This window comes from Schistocerca americana, chromosome 2 (genome assembly GCF_021461395.2).
Source record: "Schistocerca americana isolate TAMUIC-IGC-003095 chromosome 2, iqSchAmer2.1, whole genome shotgun sequence".
Lineage (NCBI taxonomy): Eukaryota > Metazoa > Arthropoda > Insecta > Orthoptera > Acrididae > Schistocerca > Schistocerca americana.
The window spans coordinates 1087878928-1087897362 of NC_060120.1; the positions used below are offsets into that span (position 1 = coordinate 1087878928).

The 18435-nt window shown below is 45.8% G+C and overlaps 1 protein-coding gene across 2 annotated transcripts in view; it reads left to right on the top strand.

Annotated features, from left to right (window-relative positions):
* LOC124596493 (caskin-2) overlaps nucleotides 1-18435 on the top strand; it is a 967843-nt gene that overhangs the window by 583862 nt on the left and 365546 nt on the right. The window contains exon 1 of one of the 2 annotated variants that reach the window (XM_047135645.1): nucleotides 14781-14941. The exons of the other annotated variant lie outside the window; for it this stretch is intronic. Within the exon in view, the coding sequence (XP_046991601.1) occupies nucleotides 14872-14941 (70 nt within the window). The 5' untranslated portion in view covers nucleotides 14781-14871. Of the gene's footprint in view, nucleotides 1-14780; nucleotides 14942-18435 lie in introns of those variants that run through there. 2 annotated transcript variants of the gene reach the window in all.

Here is an 18435-nt window from a genome sequence, read left to right on the forward strand (position 1 = left end):
AGTAATTTCTTACCTGCTACCAAAGGCGATCGTTCTGGGTTCTAATTTGCCATCTTGTTCAAGCTCTTGAAACAGCATGACTCCCGGGACGGTTTTTGCACTGTCAGTGGCCACACAAAAGTCCAGGATGTGATAAAATAGAAGCATTGACGAGTGCCGCCTTCAAATTATTGCATTCTCGGCCTGCACACTCATCCCACACCCAGGGTGTCCCTTTTCCTGTCAATTGGCAGAGTCGAGGACTTGCCAATGTTTCCACATAGATAAACTTCTTATAGAAATTTATGAATCCAAGAAACCCTCTCAGTTGTTTCCTGGTTTTAGGAGTGGTAAACTTTGCAATTTCTGCCATCCTCTCTGGGTCGGTACTAATCCCTTCTCCTGTTATCACGTGTCCCAGAAAGCTGACCCTACTGCTCCCAAAACAAGACTTCTGAATGTTTGCGGTCACCCCATATCTTTTCAAACAGCTTAAGACTTCCTCTGAGAGTTTGTTATGTCTCTCTCAGGTCTTTTCGGCTATCAGTATACCGTCTACATAACACGTGAGCTTCTCTTTTAACTCTTCACTCAATATTTTGCTAAAACCCCTGATAAATGCAGCTGAAAATATATTCAATCCAAAAGGGAGCCTTTTGAATTGAAAACACCTTCCGAAGGCAATAAAGGCCGTGTATTTTCGGCATTCAGGATCGAGCTCAATCTGCCGAAAGCTCGAGTGCAAATGAAGTGAGGAAAACACGGAAAGCCCGTGAAATCTTTGAAGCAACTCCTCAAGCCTTTCAGGGCGATCCGTCTCTGGCACAATAATGTATTTATTTGGCGTGAGTCTAACACCAGTCGAATTCCACCGTCCTTTTTGGCTACCATGCGTAGTGGACTATTATACTCAGACCTCGGGCCCCAATCACCCCTTCGTCCTCCATTCTTCGTAGTTCACTTAGAACCTTTTCCCGGTATGACCATGAGATGGCATAGGGAGGTACCCGAAATGGTCTACGTTTCTTTACCTCAAATATATATTGATACCCATTAATGCATCCGGTTTTGGGTACGGAGATCTCTGCGTTATTTTTAAGTGCAAGCTCCAACCCTTTTCTGTCCTTATTATCTATGTTATCCAGATTCTCAAGTTTCGAATCAATCTTACTGTTAATTTCATTAATATGTTCACGTTCTGACTTGAACTCTGTTTTATTCTCATTTTTTTACACTCTTCCCTCTGAACTCCATGTTCGCCCGTGAATTTTTATTTTATTCTCTCTCCCCAACGTTAACTCCCCCCTTCCTAGATCGATGATAGCTTTCTGCGCTGAAAGAAAATCTACACCGATTGTTATATCAGCTGTTAGTTTCGGTGTTATGAACAGATTTGCAGTCATATGGTGTCCTTGGCAATCAAAGTCTAGACGTGTTTGTTGCAGTATTTCCATACCCTTTGCAACTAACGCACCTCGTACCTTTGTTTTTTGTACTGTGAGCACCGGTGGATTAACTGACTCTTTGCATTTAGCGAACAGCCTATCTGAAATTGCTGAGAGTTCACTTCCACTGTCCATTGCAGCAGTACACATAATTGCTCCAATTCGTATATTTACCACCGGATAGATGTCCTGTTTAGGAAACGTTTCCTTTTCTTCAAGTAATATCTCAGTCATGCCCACGTATTCTATAATATTTGTATTATAACTTCAGAGACGATTTACGGGCGCAGTTTCTCTAGTGCCCGTCATCTGGCCTAGTCATTGTTCGTTTTCCATGTCATCTTGGTGTACTCTCCCAGGGTTGGGTGGTCTAATTTCAATCGATTGCTCCCGATTCCTGTTGTTGTTCGTTCCACCCCACCCTCGGCCAGACCGATGACGATTTTCTCTATTGTCGCCCCATGATGCGCCATTATTTTGTGGCAACTATCTCCGGTCATTTTGTTTCCTATATTCTCTGCCATAGTTCCTCAATTGTCCATTATTCCCGCTACGATCTGTCTGGTCCATGTTTTGCTGAGGCGGACGATTTACATTGTTTTGCCAAGTATGGCCTCTGTTATACCCTCTGTTGTTCTCCCTTCTTCCATTCTGCACGTCCCTCTGCCTAGGTTTTTCTCGCGCCTGCTACTCTTTGAAAGCGAACTCTAACTCTCTTAGGATACTCTTGAATCCTTGTACATCACTTCCACATCGGCCGACGAGCGTTTGCTGGTAGGAAATTGGCAACTTAATGTAACGCAATCTTATGATCTCAGCCGGTGTGCATGGGTCGTCCAACTACTGATTCTTCTTGGTCAAGTTTTCGAAAAACTTCACCGGACTACGGAACCCTGAACTCTCCAAGTCCCTACTTATCATTATTTCCTGTTCGATCCTGTCCTGTGTCTCCTTGGGCCAGTATTTGTTTAAAAATTCGTCACGAAACTCTTCGTATGACGTGCACGTTTTGGCAGTGTTCCGTTGTTCCCTCGATATGTGAACATACGAAGTTTGTACATCAGAGGCCAGTGAGGAAGTAATGATAAATCAATTTGTCCAATGAAAGTTTTCGCGTGTAAAGCATTACCCTCGCCTCTGTAATGTTGAAATTTTCGTACAGAGATAAAATGCTTAAAATCAAAATTTCATTAGAGTTTCTTCCTGCTCGGCCTATCACATTCTCACTTGGCGCTAACGTTCCCTGTCTACCGTTGCCTTGGGCGTCCCCTCTTCTATTCCCTTTCACGTTTTCCTCACTGGAAAAATGTTCCGTGGTGCGCATTATCGGATAACAATTGTGCATATGAAATATTTCATTGCTGTTCTCCGTATTCGCAATCTGCGATCCAGTCGTGCCCTGTGTAGACATGGGGACCACATCTCTAGGGATATTTCGTTGCTCTGCAGGTACGCTTTCAGTCTGTGGTTGACGAGTAACTCTTACATTCGAGCACATTCTAATATCGTCTGGGCTTGGACATGATCGTGTAGAGTTTGAACTGGCTCTTTCGGTTTCTGTTGTTTCCAAATCGCCTACTACTTCTATTCTGAGAGGTGATTTTTGCCTCGGTTGCGACCTGTCTTCCTGAGATAATTGCTTAATTTCGCTCTCTATGTTCTGCTTAAATTGGGAGAGCTCCTCGGTCAATGCCTTATGTGGTGCAATTTCCGTCTTTTGGAGCTGCATTATTTCTACTTGTTTCACGCGCCTCTGCAACTTTGTCGTATTCTCTGTTTTCTCTAATGTTTCAATGACAATCCGCTTTTCACCCCTCGCTAGTAATCGTGACTCGCTCGCGGTTCTTCTGACCTCCGCAATCTCTCGTTCTAGTTTTGTGCGGAGCAACACTACCTCATTTTTCACTTCCCTCGTCTGATGTTTTATTGACTGAATTTCGGCACTAACGTTTTGAATTTTACTTCCCATTTTGGCATTAACGCATTTGAATTTGATTTCCCATTTCTGAGCTGACCTATATTTCAGCACTAACGTTTTGAATTTTACTTACCATTTCGGCATTAACGTTTTGAATTTTACTTTCTATTTGTTTTAGGTATGCAAGAATGTCCACATACCTGCGCTATCTAAATGTTCTCTCCTATTGTGACTTTCCATTCCTCTACTCTTAGGTGATCTTCTCCCATTTTCCCTTTCCATTTCTTGGTACAATAAGTCATAACCGCGCGCCCCCGACATGTTGCCTCGAGACGGTACCACAGACGGCGATCTGCCACAGTTCTTAGTTGTTCTGCGTTCACATGGACTCCCTACATTAAATTCCCGTGTCTTTACGATTGCCTCAGTGTGTCGCTGTTCCTCATCTTCGCTATCAGATTACCCAAAAATGGTTCAAATGGCTGTGAGCACTATGCGACTTAACTTCTGAGGTCATTAGTCGCCTAGAACTTAGAACTAATTAAACTTAACTAACTTAAGGACATCACACACATCCATGCCCGAGGCAGGATTCGAACCTGCGACCGTAGCGGTCGCTCGGTTCCACGCTGTAGCGCCTAGAACCGCACGGCCACTCCGGCCGAGATTGCCCACCAAGGGCTTGACTGTGTCTATCATCCTCAAAAAATTCCCTTGGATCGGTATTCTCCTTGTACTGCTAACAAAGCTAACTCTTTCTCATCCCACAGGCTCTCTTGACTGCCCCGAATATCTGCCATTTCTATGTTGTTACAACTCGTCCTCTGTTGTGCTACTAAGCGCGCTTTCGCCCTAGTTAACATGGACTGCTCTCTTAAAATACACTCAGTTTACAATATCCACATGTATAATGTAACGGCACGTAAGATAAATATCTACAACAAGGAAGCTAAAATAATGGCAGCGTCGTGAACGAGCAGCGTCGCTACAATACAAACAAAATACACTGACAGATGAGATAACATAAATCAATAAATTGCAGCCACGCCTCTGAAAAGTAGTACAATAAAATACACAAATATTATTTTTTAATGTTGTCACGTGACTTTACCACTGCAGGCTATACACGCAGGCTGGTGATCACCATCAATAACACCTAAACATTAAATGGGGAAAAAATTGAAAATTACCGAGATTTGAAACCACTTCATGACTACTATGAGAAGAGTCTAACTAGGATCCTGGCAGGGTAAGCTATATCCATGATGCTACTCCAGGCGGGTGTAAAAGTGAATATGCGCAACGGGAAATAATACACGCTAAAATGAAGATTTGGCCCTGTCTGACTACCCCAAGAAGCAGATCTTACGATCTCTTAATTCTATAAGTTACAATCTAAAATGAATGATGAAGGCAACTAATCCTACTCGATGATAAACGTTGTCCCTGCTTATATATTTATTGTAGGTTAAAAAGAACACCTCTGTATTTCAAAGTTTACTAATCAATTGCCCAACTCTGCCCCTTATTATGAGTGCGCGGTCTAATATCAGTAACGCGAAATGACTGACATCATCTACGTACCAAACACTAGAAGATACTACTTTCAAAGATGATCTACGGTGGTGTGGAACCTCAGTGGAAATAAACTAACGTGATCACAGCTGTTTAGCTTTTATAGCCCTAATAAGCCGAAGCAATTTGCGCTATCACCGTACGCGTCCGGTGCGTCGAAGTGATGGTTCTCGTACTCGTCTGCGAGGATGGGAGAGCTCCAGCCACAAATAAACTCTTTCAAACACTAGGACGGCAGAAGGCGGTCCCCTGACTAATATACTCTAATAATGTCTTCTTCTCTCTGTGTTCTACATACGAGAAACGCGAACTCCCAGCCACAAGGACGGAGTTCAGATAACGTCCCACTGTAAGAATAGGCAGAGGAAGTGCTCACAATTACTGAACGCTGCGTACTCAACGACGACTTCCAGCCAGGAGGTGAAGTCCAGAATCGTATAGGTTCGCAACAGTACAGTGCCTGACTGTTCTAACTATAAACTCTCCTGAGAGCAAAGACAGCAAGTCCGTCTGTACCAACAGAGCTGGTATCGAGCGACCGTCACACACGGGTGCTCACAACGGAAGACCTCGTCTGTCTAGCGCTAGCTTCCCAGCAAGGCTTGGCTCCCCACCATCGTAATTCCGAAAACGAATCATATTCCCGAAACCACGGAATATTCTCCCTCTCTACAGATTCTTCCGAACACCGACCAACCATATTTTAGTCTTTTGTCGTCCAGCGAGGAAAGTTTGCGAGGAAAAACCTATACTCGTACAATGGTACGCTTCTGAGTAAAAAATCGTTGGAAATCACCCAGCCTGTGTGGTTTTCGAGATACCGCTTCTTCGTTCCTCTCACTTGCGTCCAAGATTTTCGTAGTTTCCGAAGTATAATCCTTCCAGTTCGGCTGCAATAACGGCCGGTCGCGACTCAATTGTGCTCCAGCGCTTGGGTGCTACGACGTCCGTCTTGCTGTTTCCTGTGCTTCAGCAGGACCAACAAACCTGTGTGGGCCTTCCACCCGTGGCTTGAGTTCTGTCTGCCGTTTCATTTCCGCTGTCGTTCCAACCTCTACTGATATGATAATAAAGACACTCCGTCACCTTTCGTGCAACAAGCGTTAACAATTATTTACAAGGCGTACGTGACAAAGTCAGTCTTCTTTATATTTTCATACATACGATGTACAACCTATCACACGATGCCTAATTGTGTTCGTAGTAAGGTGAGAAATTATAGCCACCTTAAATCGTGACGGTATTCCTTGTGTGATCAGAATTAAAAAACGATCGATTTAATTACTTCTTTGCAAGAACTGCATTTTCCCAAACTGCAGCGAATGACCAGCAAAAGAGATCCAACTTCTGCAAACTAAACTTTTTATAGATAAACAATATACCCTCTGCTATGCAACTGAATTTCGTGTCATGAGATCCTTCCTCTTCAGCACAAAGCTGTCAATTTCCAGGTAGCGGAGCAGGAGAGGGAAAGGGAAGGTTGAAGGTTTACCAGAGAGGGAGGGCTGATTATTTGATTTATTTAATTCAGTAGTCAGTCAAATTGATATTTGAATAATGCAGACCTAAAAGTGTACCTGTGTCAGCGAGGGAGACGGAGAGGTTTGAAATTTCTTGAGGGATTGGGAGGATGAGGGGATGGGGGCAGGTGGGGGAGGTTTTTCAGAAGGACAGATTATCCCCAGGGATTCATATTCCTCTTAGCACAACAATAGGTTTAGGACCTATCAATCAGAAGAAAGTAATAGGTTTGCCTCTGAATGTATGGTTTCCCCTGATGTATGCGATCTGCACTAACAAAATGCACCAGTGTCCTTGTTGTTCTACACTCCTGGAAATTGAAATAAGAACACCGTGAATTCATTGTCCCAGGTAGGGGAAACTTTATTGACACATTCCTTGGGTCAGATTCATCACATGATCACACTGACAGAACCACAGGCACATAGACACAGGCAACAGAGCATGCACAATGTCGGCACTAGTACAGCGTATATCCACCTTTCGCAGCAGTGCAGGCTGCTATTCTCCCATGGAGACGATCGTAGAGATGCTGGATGTAGTCCTGTGGAACGGCTTGCCATGCCATTTCCACCTGGCGCCTCAGTTGGACCAGCGTTCGTGCTGGACGTGCAGACCGCGTGAGACGACGCTTCATCCAGTCCCAAACATGCTCAATGGGGGACAGATCCGGAGATCTTGCTGGCCAGGGTAGTTGACTTACACCTTCTAGAGCACGTTGGGTGGCACGGGATACATGCGGACGTGCATTGTCCTGTTGGAACAGCAAGTTCCCTTGCCGGTCTAGGAATGGTAGAACGATGGGTTCGATGACGGTTTGGATGTACCGTGCACTATTCAGTGTCCCCTCGACGATCACCAGTGGTGTACGGCCAGTGTAGGAGATCGCTCTCCACACCATGATGTCGGGTGTTGGCCCTGTGTGCCTCGGTCGTATGCAGTCCTGATTGTGGCGCTCACCTGCACGGCGCCAAACACGCATACGACCATCATTGGCACCAAGGCAGAAGCGACTCTCATCGCTGAAGACGACACGTCTCCATTCGTCCCTCCATTCACGCCTGTCGCGACACCACTGGAGGCGGGCTGCACGATGTTGGGGCGTGAGCGGAAGACGGCCTAACGGTGTGCGGGACCGTAGCCCAGCTTCATGGAGACGGTTGCGAATGGTCCTCGCCGATACCCCAGGAGCAACAGTGTCCCTAATTTGCTGGGAAGTGGCGGTGCGGTCCCCTACGGCACTGCGTAGGATCCTACGGTCTTGGCGTGCATCCGTGCGTCGCTGCAGTCCGGTCCCAGGTCGACGGGCACGTGCACCTTCCGCCGACCACTGGCGACAACATCGATGTACTGTGGAGACCCCACGCCCCACGTGTTGAGCAATTCGGCGGTACGTCCACCCGGCCTCCCGCATGCCCACTATACGCCCTCGCTCAAAGTCCGTCAACTGCACATACGGTTCACGTCCACGCTGTCGCGGCATGCTACCAGTGTTAAAGACTGCGATGGAGCTCCGTATGCCACGGCAAACTGGCTGACACTGACGGCGGCGGTGCACAAATGCTGCGCAGCTAGCGCCATTCGACGGCCAACACCGCGGTTCCTGGTGTGTCCGCTGTGCCGTGCGTGTGATCATTGCTTGTACAGCCCTCTCGCAGTGTCCGGAGCAAGTATGGTGGGTCTGACACACCGGTGTCAATGTGTTCTTTTTTCCATTTCCAGGAGTGTATTACCAATAGAATGCTAACATTTCAGTTCTGGTCTGTATAATGGACTGTTATAGAGTCAAAGAATAATTTTTGTTAAGTTCGCAATGAAGAGTCGGTTGGATGCATGACGTTTTCTTTCTGTAAAGCATCCGAAACTTCTGACAGTATGTTGTTTTCAGTAGAAATTGCACATGATGCAACTGGACGTGAGACTGTTGTAGGATTACAGACTAACTGAGAGGCGTTGACACACCCATGCTTTGCTCCCAACTCAATACGTACTTTCACTCGATCCATAAAATATCGTCTGCGAATGTGGCGAATGGCTGAATGTCACCTGCACTCGTATTAACACAAGCACCCCAAAACCTAGTCTTCATTTAGACAGTGTTTTCTGTTGCACGTCAGTCCATAACTCCATATGCGTGTTTGCACTGACACACTCATGTTTTTTTCGTTGGAACATGAAAGACATTGTACGAAACCCCGTGTACCTGTTTGTGCTCTTTTTGAATATTTCTCCAAGTTGTTCCCAGCGTGTACTCGTTATGCGCCTACCTGCTTTGACTCACACCACCCTTTCAATCGACAAAACTTTTTCCTGGGCATTTTGTTTCTGTAATTATTCCATTTTCCCCTTTTTTTTAGTTTTCCCTAAAGAACGATTGTCCTTCACCGACGTTCTGCTGTTATTCGCTCACCCTGCAACTAAACTGAGCAGTTGAATTGATTTGACATGTTAACATTCGATGATGTTAACAGCACTGACTGGAAAGAGGAAGGAAGCATAAGGTGTAGTGGCAAGCTAGCGTATTGTGCATGTACACACTGCAAATTCACAGCCAGTGCAAGTGCATGGTGAGACAGGCGTGTGACAAATCCGTGCCTGGCGAGGAGCGCTCACGCGGCTGCGTTATCAGCCGAGATAGCATCGGTCATCTTCGGCAACTTCCGCCAACGTCCGCGACGGGTATAGGCCCGCCCTCTCGCGCGCGTTCTACGCGGGTAGGCGACGCGCCGCTCGGATTCTGCAGAGGCAAGTAGCCCAGCCCGTGTGTGCTCACATCAGGCAGACACTTGACGTTCAGAATGGACTTAAGAACCGCCAGTTATTACAGCCTGCCAAGCAGTCCACAGCGTTCTGTCTTCCCTGGGATATCTCCTACAATTTTTTGGAATCAGTTCCACTGTCGAAAAATTATAACGTAAATGATAGTACGGGAAATCGCACTATTACCTCTTTAAAGGAGAGGAACTAATTCATCGGTGTATCGAACAACACACCCAAGTCGGTGAAAATTAAGGAATCTTGGACAACCTAATAGCCGACCACTCAGGAAGGGGTTGTAATTCTTAGTACGTCTGCTGCCTTAAAAACAGGGGCATTTCGTGACCACTACCGATTCTCTGAAAGATCTCATATGACGAGACGAGGGCACTTAACTTTCATTCAAACGCCGTTTTCTAAAGTACCATGGTATTCAGGTTGAAAAAAACATGTTCGACGTAATAAAAAGTCAGTAATGGTGACGACATATTGTTACCGTACCCATTTGCACTGAGTGAGTTTTTTAATTCCTCTCTATTACGAAAAGTATGCTGCCCAGCCGTTCCCGATAGACCAGCCGACAACCTAAAATATCCATAAGGCAGCAGTGGAACTCTACCCAGATGTCTCACAGGCCTCGCTCCACAGCCGGAAAATCTATGTAGATGTCGCAAAATATTGTCAAGAAGTGGGCACAGCTTTGGAAACTGGGAAGGCACCATACCACAGCGAGCGTATTATTTGATTGATACTAACATATATGTACCGGTCAAGTGAAGTGAGAACAAGAAGCCGCTGCACTGACTGACAACTTAACTGCTAGCTGCATTCACAGCATTATTGGCCAGGTTCCCGCCTCTGCCTCGGGGCCGCGGGCAGCCTTACACCTGCTGTGCGACCTTACAGGCCAGTGTTGTGGTTACATTCGAAGGAAGGAGTGGAAGAGCCATTCGGTTTATCTTTGAAGACACGCTCAGTTCGGATTCGAAATGTGGTTTCACGACGAGGCAATATCAGGAAACTCTGTTGTAACTTGATCGTACCTGCCACGATCCGGGAAACTGAAGACAAAGGCAGCAGTACTGGAAAACGATTGTGTAGACGAGTGCACCTACTACGTGGCGGTACCAGGAGAGGAACTGCAACAAGATAATTGGGAAACAAAGGTCTGACAGAATGTAGGCCAGCTCTGTCGTGAGGCTGGAATTAGAGCAGACGCTGCTAAGTCCAAAAATTAAAAAAATCAGTATATTCTTGCGGTTATTTCAGCAGAAATTAAATTACAAGTGATTTTATGGTTTCTTGCAACAGAAGCTACTTATCAGTTTTACAAAAATTCGTGTCAAAATGTTTCAACCAGCGATTAGAAAATTTATCTCCTGTATTTGTTCAGGGTAGGTTCCACTTCCTTGTTCCTTTTCAAATTAGACACATAAACCGAATTAGGTCCGCTATTTGACTGTTTAGAATCCTCATCTTTGTTCCTCGATGTAACACATATAATGTAGCTCGCAAATTTTTAATTTTATTTTTTACTACCAGCACAGCAAAGTAGTAGGGCAAGGGGTATATCAGAACACATTGCCAGTTGCATACATTCAGGGGCAAACTTATTGTTGTCTTGTGACTGACAGATCGCTAAGCTACTGTTCTGCTAAGTGGATTATGAGTGGACGGGGATAACCTGTCCTTCAGAGAAAACACCCATATCGCCCCCTCCCCTGCTTCCCCACTCCTGTGGGAACTCCCCACCCCGATACAAGCACGCTTCTGATATCAATTTGATTGACTGAGAAACCTGAGCCCTTTCCCTCCACTCAAGCACCTGGAAATAGGCGAGAAAAAGACTCGGTTGACTAGCCATTTGGCGAGAAATAGATTGCAGTGTATGGATTATTGTTTAAACAATTTCGGTAGACAAGGCAGTTTTTGGAATATTATTTTTTAAACAGTTTATGGGATGGAAGGCAGTGTTTGAAATATAGTTTATTTATTTAGTTAAGGAATTTGTCGGGAATTGAGTGCAGTGTATGGAATACTGTTTATGTAAACAATCTGTGGTTGACAAGGTAGTAGGGAACATTTAAACAGTTGCGGCGCATTTTTATTCTGATCGCGCATGGAAGCGCAGAGTGGGCTTAGTTAATATTTGCTGCTGGAGTCAGTGATGTTAAGGCTTTTATTTTTTATTTTCCTCGCTTTTGAAGCACACTGGTGTCGAAGCATAGGTAGGACGATCAGAACAATTTCATATTTAAAAGTTCATGACATATTTCGAAACCCACAATAGATCGTGTGGGGGAAAAAAGAAAAAAAAGAATAGAATTCGAATCACTCTCCTAGAGACGACAAAAACGGCTGGAATTTTCGGTGAATTTTCGATGTCGTACAAATGTCGGTCTGGAGATGCCTCAAAGCCACAGTGGTCGCTGGCGGGACAGCATCCCACCTGTCGGAACCAGAGGACGCTCCTCTGCTTGGCCTTGTCTCTGAACACTCGAACATAGGCACTCTCTGACGTCACGGAACTTTCTGTAGACGACATTGCTCTGCCGCCGTCTTGATCGAAACAGTCTGTAGAGACTCGTATGTAAACTCCGCCCCACCCCCACCCGGCACAAAGACGTAGTGCCTGTGGCGGGCGGTTAGATACAAAGAAAGTGGCGACCCGCCTGCTCTAGCCTGCTGCTGTGTGTTACGTGAGAAGATTCAAAGTGGCGGGTGTTTGCGCTGTACGATTAGACCAGCCATGTAAATCGATCACTTGCCTGCTCGGGGACGTCTCTCTGCGAGCGTGCGGTGAGCTTCCCCCTCCTCGTCCTTGGGGCCGGCCGAGCGCCAGTTTGTGTGGTCGCTCGCATTTTTCTCACCTAATAACTTTAGTTTAAACGTTGTGGTGGTAGAGGGTATTTGTTCTCTCAAACGTCGGTGCGTAGAAGACCTCAAATACATTTGGCGCTACGATCTGTTTCTGGCGGAAATTTCATTATTTAGTTTGCATAATGTTTGCGTGTAATACTCAAACGTTGAAAATATGTTTTATTATGAACAAAAACTCATTCTAAGCTAGAAGTGAGTGATTTAAGCGATATGTTTGACTCCTATAAATTGTTAAACAATTAATTTGGCAGGATACTGCAAATGGATTATTTCAGTCTATTTTTGACACCGAAATCGTGTCAGCTTTCCTTTTGTCTCCAGCATTAGTCAATAGGAAGACAGTATTCTGAGGAGAGATGAAAACCTCCATCTTCGTGTTTGGAAACATTGGTTCACACAGACAAACAGGGAGAGACAGAGACGGGAAGTGAGTCTGGAATTTGCCGATCAGCAGAATGCCATCACTTGCCGCTTTGTTTGGGGGCCACGAGATCAAAGGAGGCCGATATGTGGTCCGTGGTCTGTGGTATTGAGTAACGCGAGCTCTAATCACGACATTTCGACTGTTTCGTGGCGGCGCCGCGAAGATAGACACACACGCGGGACACCCCAAACGGTGGATCCTATATCGCACTTAATTCCATTCACGATCTGTAGATCACTTTTCCAGGCTTTAACTGTCAGTGCAATATGAGTGCTGTATGTTTCTCGATCTGTACAAAATAGTTTGCAGCTGAAATTCTCGTGCTTTGTGTTTCTGCAGAAATTGGCGAACAGTGATCCCACACAAGCAGCAGCAATTTGGTGGGTAAACTGAATAAGAATGATGCATTCACAGGAAGTTCCAGAGTCTCTACAGACTCATACGTTCGAGTGTTCAGAAGTAAGTCCAAGCAGACTAGCCTCCTGTGTTTCGGACAGGAGGTATGCTGCCTCCCCCCCCCCCCCCCAACGGCCATTGTGGCTTTCTTTACAGCATCTCCAGACCGACATTTGTAGGACATCGAAAAGTCACGGAAAATTCCAGACGTTTTCGTCGTCTCTAGGACAGTGCTTCGAAATCTGTTTCTTTTTTTCTTTTTGTTTCACGATCTATTGTGGCTTCCGAAATATGTCGTGAAATTTTAAATGTGTAATTGCTCTGATTTTCCTCCCTATGCCTAGATGCGAGTGTGCTTACAAAAATGAGGAAAATAAAAGACAAATGCCTTAACATCCATGAGTCCAGCAGCAAATATTAACTAAGCCCACTCAGTGTTTCCATGCGCAACTAGAATAAAAAAGCGCCACAATTGTTTAAATATTCCGTACTGCCGTGTAAACCTCAGATCGTGTAAACAAACAATATTCCGTGCACAGTTTTCTGACACACTTTAATTAAACAAATGAAAACGTGCGAGGAAGAAGGGGCAAACCCTCAAATGTAAAATCCTAGAGACAAGTGTTGCCGCCTGTTGCTGGGTACAGGAACTATCAAAATTGACATTGGCCTCACCCCTAAATAAACTAATGTCATATTTAGGGATGAGGCATAGTCAGTTTTGATAGTTCCTGTATCTGGCAATAGATGGCGACACTTATCTCTAAGATTTTAAATTTGAGGGTTAGGCCATTTTTCTGCACGTGTTTTCAAATGAACTATATTCCAAATAGTGCCTCGTATCGCATAATTTTTTTAAATAAAGAGTGTTCCAGGGATTACCTTGTCTACCAGAAATTGGTTAAACAATATTACATACACTGCAATCGACTTCCTGCCAAATGGTCAATCGACAGTCTTTTACCCCCAATTTCCGGGTCGGGGGAGGGGTAGGGGTAGGGCTGTGGGGTTTCCCAGAGAGGGAGGGGCTAATTAATTGATCGAATTAATTAATAACTCAATCAAATTGATATCAAAAGTGTACTTGTATTGGCAAAGGGATTTCCCAGAAAAGTGGTGTAGAGGGAGGGGTAGAGGGGGGATTTCTCTGAAGGACAGATTATCCCCACGGGGTCATAATCCACTTAACAGAACAATAAGTTAAGGACTCGTCAATCAGAACAGTAGGTTTCCCCCCGAACGTACAGTCGTCCCCGACGCAGGCAACCCGCAATGTCGGGCGACACCCCCTTTGCCCTACTACTTAGGGAATCGTGTACTTTCCTTAGTAGTACCAATTTTAGACAACCATTGTTCCCAATATTTTTGTTTTTGTTGCAGCTGTTTGAAGACGCACAAAAATTCTTATGTTTTGTAGTCTCGGACAAATTTGGATGTCACTTGGACAGTTTTGAAACCATTTAGAAATGTTTCCGAAAAGAACGCTCGCAAGAAAAGACCCATTTGACTTGGCCGATTCGAGTAGTCACACTGGTCGAGTAAAAAGCGAGCAGAGCGCCGGGTGGTCCAGTGTCTCGGCCCTTAGTAGGCCTCGCACTAGCGGCACAACAGCCGGCCTCTGAGCTCCGGCCAGAAGGGTCGAGTCGTCCGCGAACCTTAGCCTCAGGTATGGCGTCTGAGTGAGGGACACAGCTAGCCAGCTAGGCTCGCCTCTGCCGACACGCTGGCTGCGCGAGTCTTGCGCAACGCAGCGGGCAGAGCAGCGCAGAGGTCGGCGCGGCGATAGCGCTATCACGAGGCGGCCACGGGCCGGCCAGCCAGTCTGGCGTCAGCCGCCGCGCCGCGACCACATCGCGACACCTCCAGGCTGTAAGCACGGCGCAGCGCCGCCTGCCTCGCGCACAGCCCGCCACCGCCGCCACAGCCCCCGTGACATCGTCGTGTATTGTGAACCGGCGCCTTCCCCGTGCACACAGATGCGGCGCCTGTTTATATCGAAGTGGTCCTTTAGCCCGGACGGCGCTCACGAGCCCTCACTAAGTCCTGGTAAGAGCAGTCTGCAACTACCCAGACTCCAGTTCAGCGCAGGCCTCAGTGGCGCACTCCATCCTGCACGGTGGCGTCCGCGGGCGCACCGACAGCTGTACACATTACTGGCAGCTGCAGTGACGTCCGGGTTTCGATAAGATAATGTTGCGAATTTTATCCGTAATAGATGGCGTCCATCTCCGTCACTGTTCCTGTATAGCCTGTTTCCAATAAGTTTCGCTTTCAGTCACAATTCGAGGTGATTTATTTAAGGGACGGCTCGTTTCGGGCTTTTGCCCATCTTCACGTGATAATACGTTCATTTACCACTGTTTACGTAAAACGCAAAGTACGTTATGCTGACTCAGTAACGCAAATAAAAGAACTGCGAGTGGTGAAGTGACACGTGTTGGAAATACGAGTGTTCTGACATACAGCTGGAGCATCCAAATCGCACTCTTTACAAGCGAATTGTCCATTTTCGCACATTAACTTGACACTTGTCACCACGGTAATTACTTAAACTGCCATATTACGTCTTTAGCACAGTAATGGCACTTTAGATGATAAGAGCTGTAGATGAGACGACCTGTTAACATTGGAGTGCAGAGAAGGAACTTGGACCGTAGTAGCACACAGTTGATAATACAGACAAATGCTGCAGGTGTTACAATTTACGAAAATGAAAACTGTCACGTGAATGTGGAATATTTTTCTGCTCCGTATTCCAAAGTATATACGCTGGATGATGAGAGCTCTTGTCGTTAACATTCAATATGGTATTACTGTGTTAAAGGAGTAACATGCAAGTTAAATAATTACCATGGAAAGAACTGTCAGGTTAATGTGTGAAAATCGACAACGTGTTTGTAAGAAGTGTGAGAAATGTGCAGTACGATTTAGATACTCCAGCTATACGTAAGTACACTAAATTTTCAACACGTGTCACTTGGCCACTTCTGTTATTGAGTCAGCATCACGTAATTTCACTTTTACGTAAACAGTGCAGTCCAACATTAAATGCAGAAAAATATAAATGAATGTATGATCACGGGAAGATGGCCACAAGCCCGAAACAGGTCGTGTTTTAAGTAAATCACCTCCAATTCTGACTGACAGCGAATCTTATTCAACACGCTAGATATTTTTGTATTGAGCAGCGTAACATAAATATCGATTTACACTCTAGTCCAACTCGTATCGTGTACTGCGTGCATCTTCACTGACTTTAAAAAGGTTATTTGCAATACCGATCCGTATTTTATCATATGCCGTGAAAAATAACATCCGGACAGTGCTCAACCACAAACGCAGCAACAAAAGTAGCAAATTGAAAATAGTCGAGATTCAGTTGCGAGTTTTTGTGACCGTGCCATTGTTGTGTTTACGCCGAGTGTGTACAACATCTTAAGCAGTATTACTGTTCTTAATCTCGCTGAAGGTGCATACAATATCAGATGGTAGTTCCGACAGTCTATAAATAAGTACTCGTATTAACAAAATGCAGTTGATATTAATTACTGTACGAAAAAATGATTTTCATTCGACATATTGAAGATGCTGAGTACTGCTGTGTTAAAGGAGTGACGTATTCGAGATTGCTGAATGTCGGCAGTTGCCCGTCTTCTGCAGATAACGGTCGCACTACTTCAGCCATGACAAAGAGCAGGGGAAAACATCGTGCCGTTGTGTACGTTATATCACACGTGACAGCTGCAGTGATATTCAGCTTCTGCGTGTACATTTGTTTCATATTTTGAAGTGTTAGGTTCGGTTTGAGCTGAAGCTGCCCAGGAAGTGTGGAACAGTTTTAGTGTAACGTTATTTCTCGTTTCGAATTTGTACTCTGTTACTGTTGTTCCCACTGTCGATATACCGAGCGAGGTGGCGCAGTGGTTAGCACACTGGACTCGCATTCGGGAGGACGGCGGTTCAATCCCGTCTCCGGCCATCCTGATTTAGGTTTTCCGTGATTTCCCTAAATCGCTTCAGGCAAATGCCGGGATGGTTCCTGTGAAAGGGCACGGCCGATTTCCTTCCCCATCCTTTCCTCACCCGAGCTTGTGCTCCGTCTCTAATGACCTCGTTGTCGACGGGACGTTAAACACTAATCTCCTCCTCCTCCTCCTCCCACTGTCGATACACGCAAAGAGGTTTCCACCCGTCACTCGCTGTTGGAATGTTTACCTGTAACGACAGCGGTCTCATCGAGTCGCAAAGTACTGATACGACGAGAGATAAGAGCGGAACGGGGCCGCCGGCGTGCATACGCGGCAGCTGGCCGGCCGGCCGGCCGGCCGGCTGAAGTCACCTCCGCGGATAGCGCGGCTGCGCCTCCCGACTCCTCCACTCGTCGCCTCCACTGTCACCTTCTGCGTCACTCTGCACTGCCCCAGGGATTTTGCTTGGCTAGAACATAAAATAGCTGCGTTCGTAATAGCCGAACAATCATACAGCTGTTCTTCGGTATACAGAAAAGTCGCAATGTGCGAACACAGTGTCGTTGTTGTTGTTGTTGTTACGGTTGTTATGCTCTCCAAGAAGAAGAGTGGTTCGATGGGCCCCTTCACCTGTGAATAACTACCGCAGCACTCACCCATTTCAGACTGTTTGCTGCATTCATCCCTTCGTCACGCTCTACACGTTTTACCGCCCACACTTCTCTCCGTTCCCATATCGACAATTTTCTGATGCCTCAGTATGTGCCGTATCGAGCTATCCTTTCTTTTAGCCAACTGTGCCATAAATTTCCTTTTCCCCCAATTCGACCAAGTACCTCCCCACTATTTACTCCATCTACCCATCTAATCTTCAGTATCCTTGTGTAGCACCACATTTCAAACGCTTCTATTCTCTTCTTGTTTAAATTGCTTATCGTCCATCTTTGACTTCCGTACACTGCTAACGCCGTACGAAAACCCTCATCCATGACCGAGGCAGGATTCGAACCTGCGACCGTAGCAGCAGCGCGGTTTCGGACTGAAGCGCCTAGAACCGCTAGGCCACAGCGGCCGGCCTCTCTCTCCCTCTCTCTCTCTCTCTCTCTCTCCCTCCCTCCCTCCCTCCCTCCTTTCTTTAGAAATGCTTTTCTCGACACAGCCAGTCTCCGTTTTATAGTCTGTTTGCTCTAGACATCATCAGGTATTCTGATGCCCAAATGCCATTACTGTCTCATTTTCTAATCTACTTCTTTACCATCACCTTATTTAACTGGGCTACATTCTATTATCCTTGCCTTATTTTTGTTGATGGTCATCGAATAACGTCTCCTCAGGATAGTATCCATTCCGTTTAACCGTTTTTCCAAGTCCTTTAGTGTCTTTATTAGAACGACAAACCTCAAAACGCTTTACTTTTTTTCTCCCTCTCCAAGTTTGTCCTCAGTTTCCTTCGCTGCGTGCTCAGTGTCCAGACCAAATAATATTGGGGAAAAGTTTGAAATGAAGTTTCACTGCCCGTATTTTATGCCTGGTAACTTTAGAATTTCGAATAGTATATTCCAGTTAACGCTG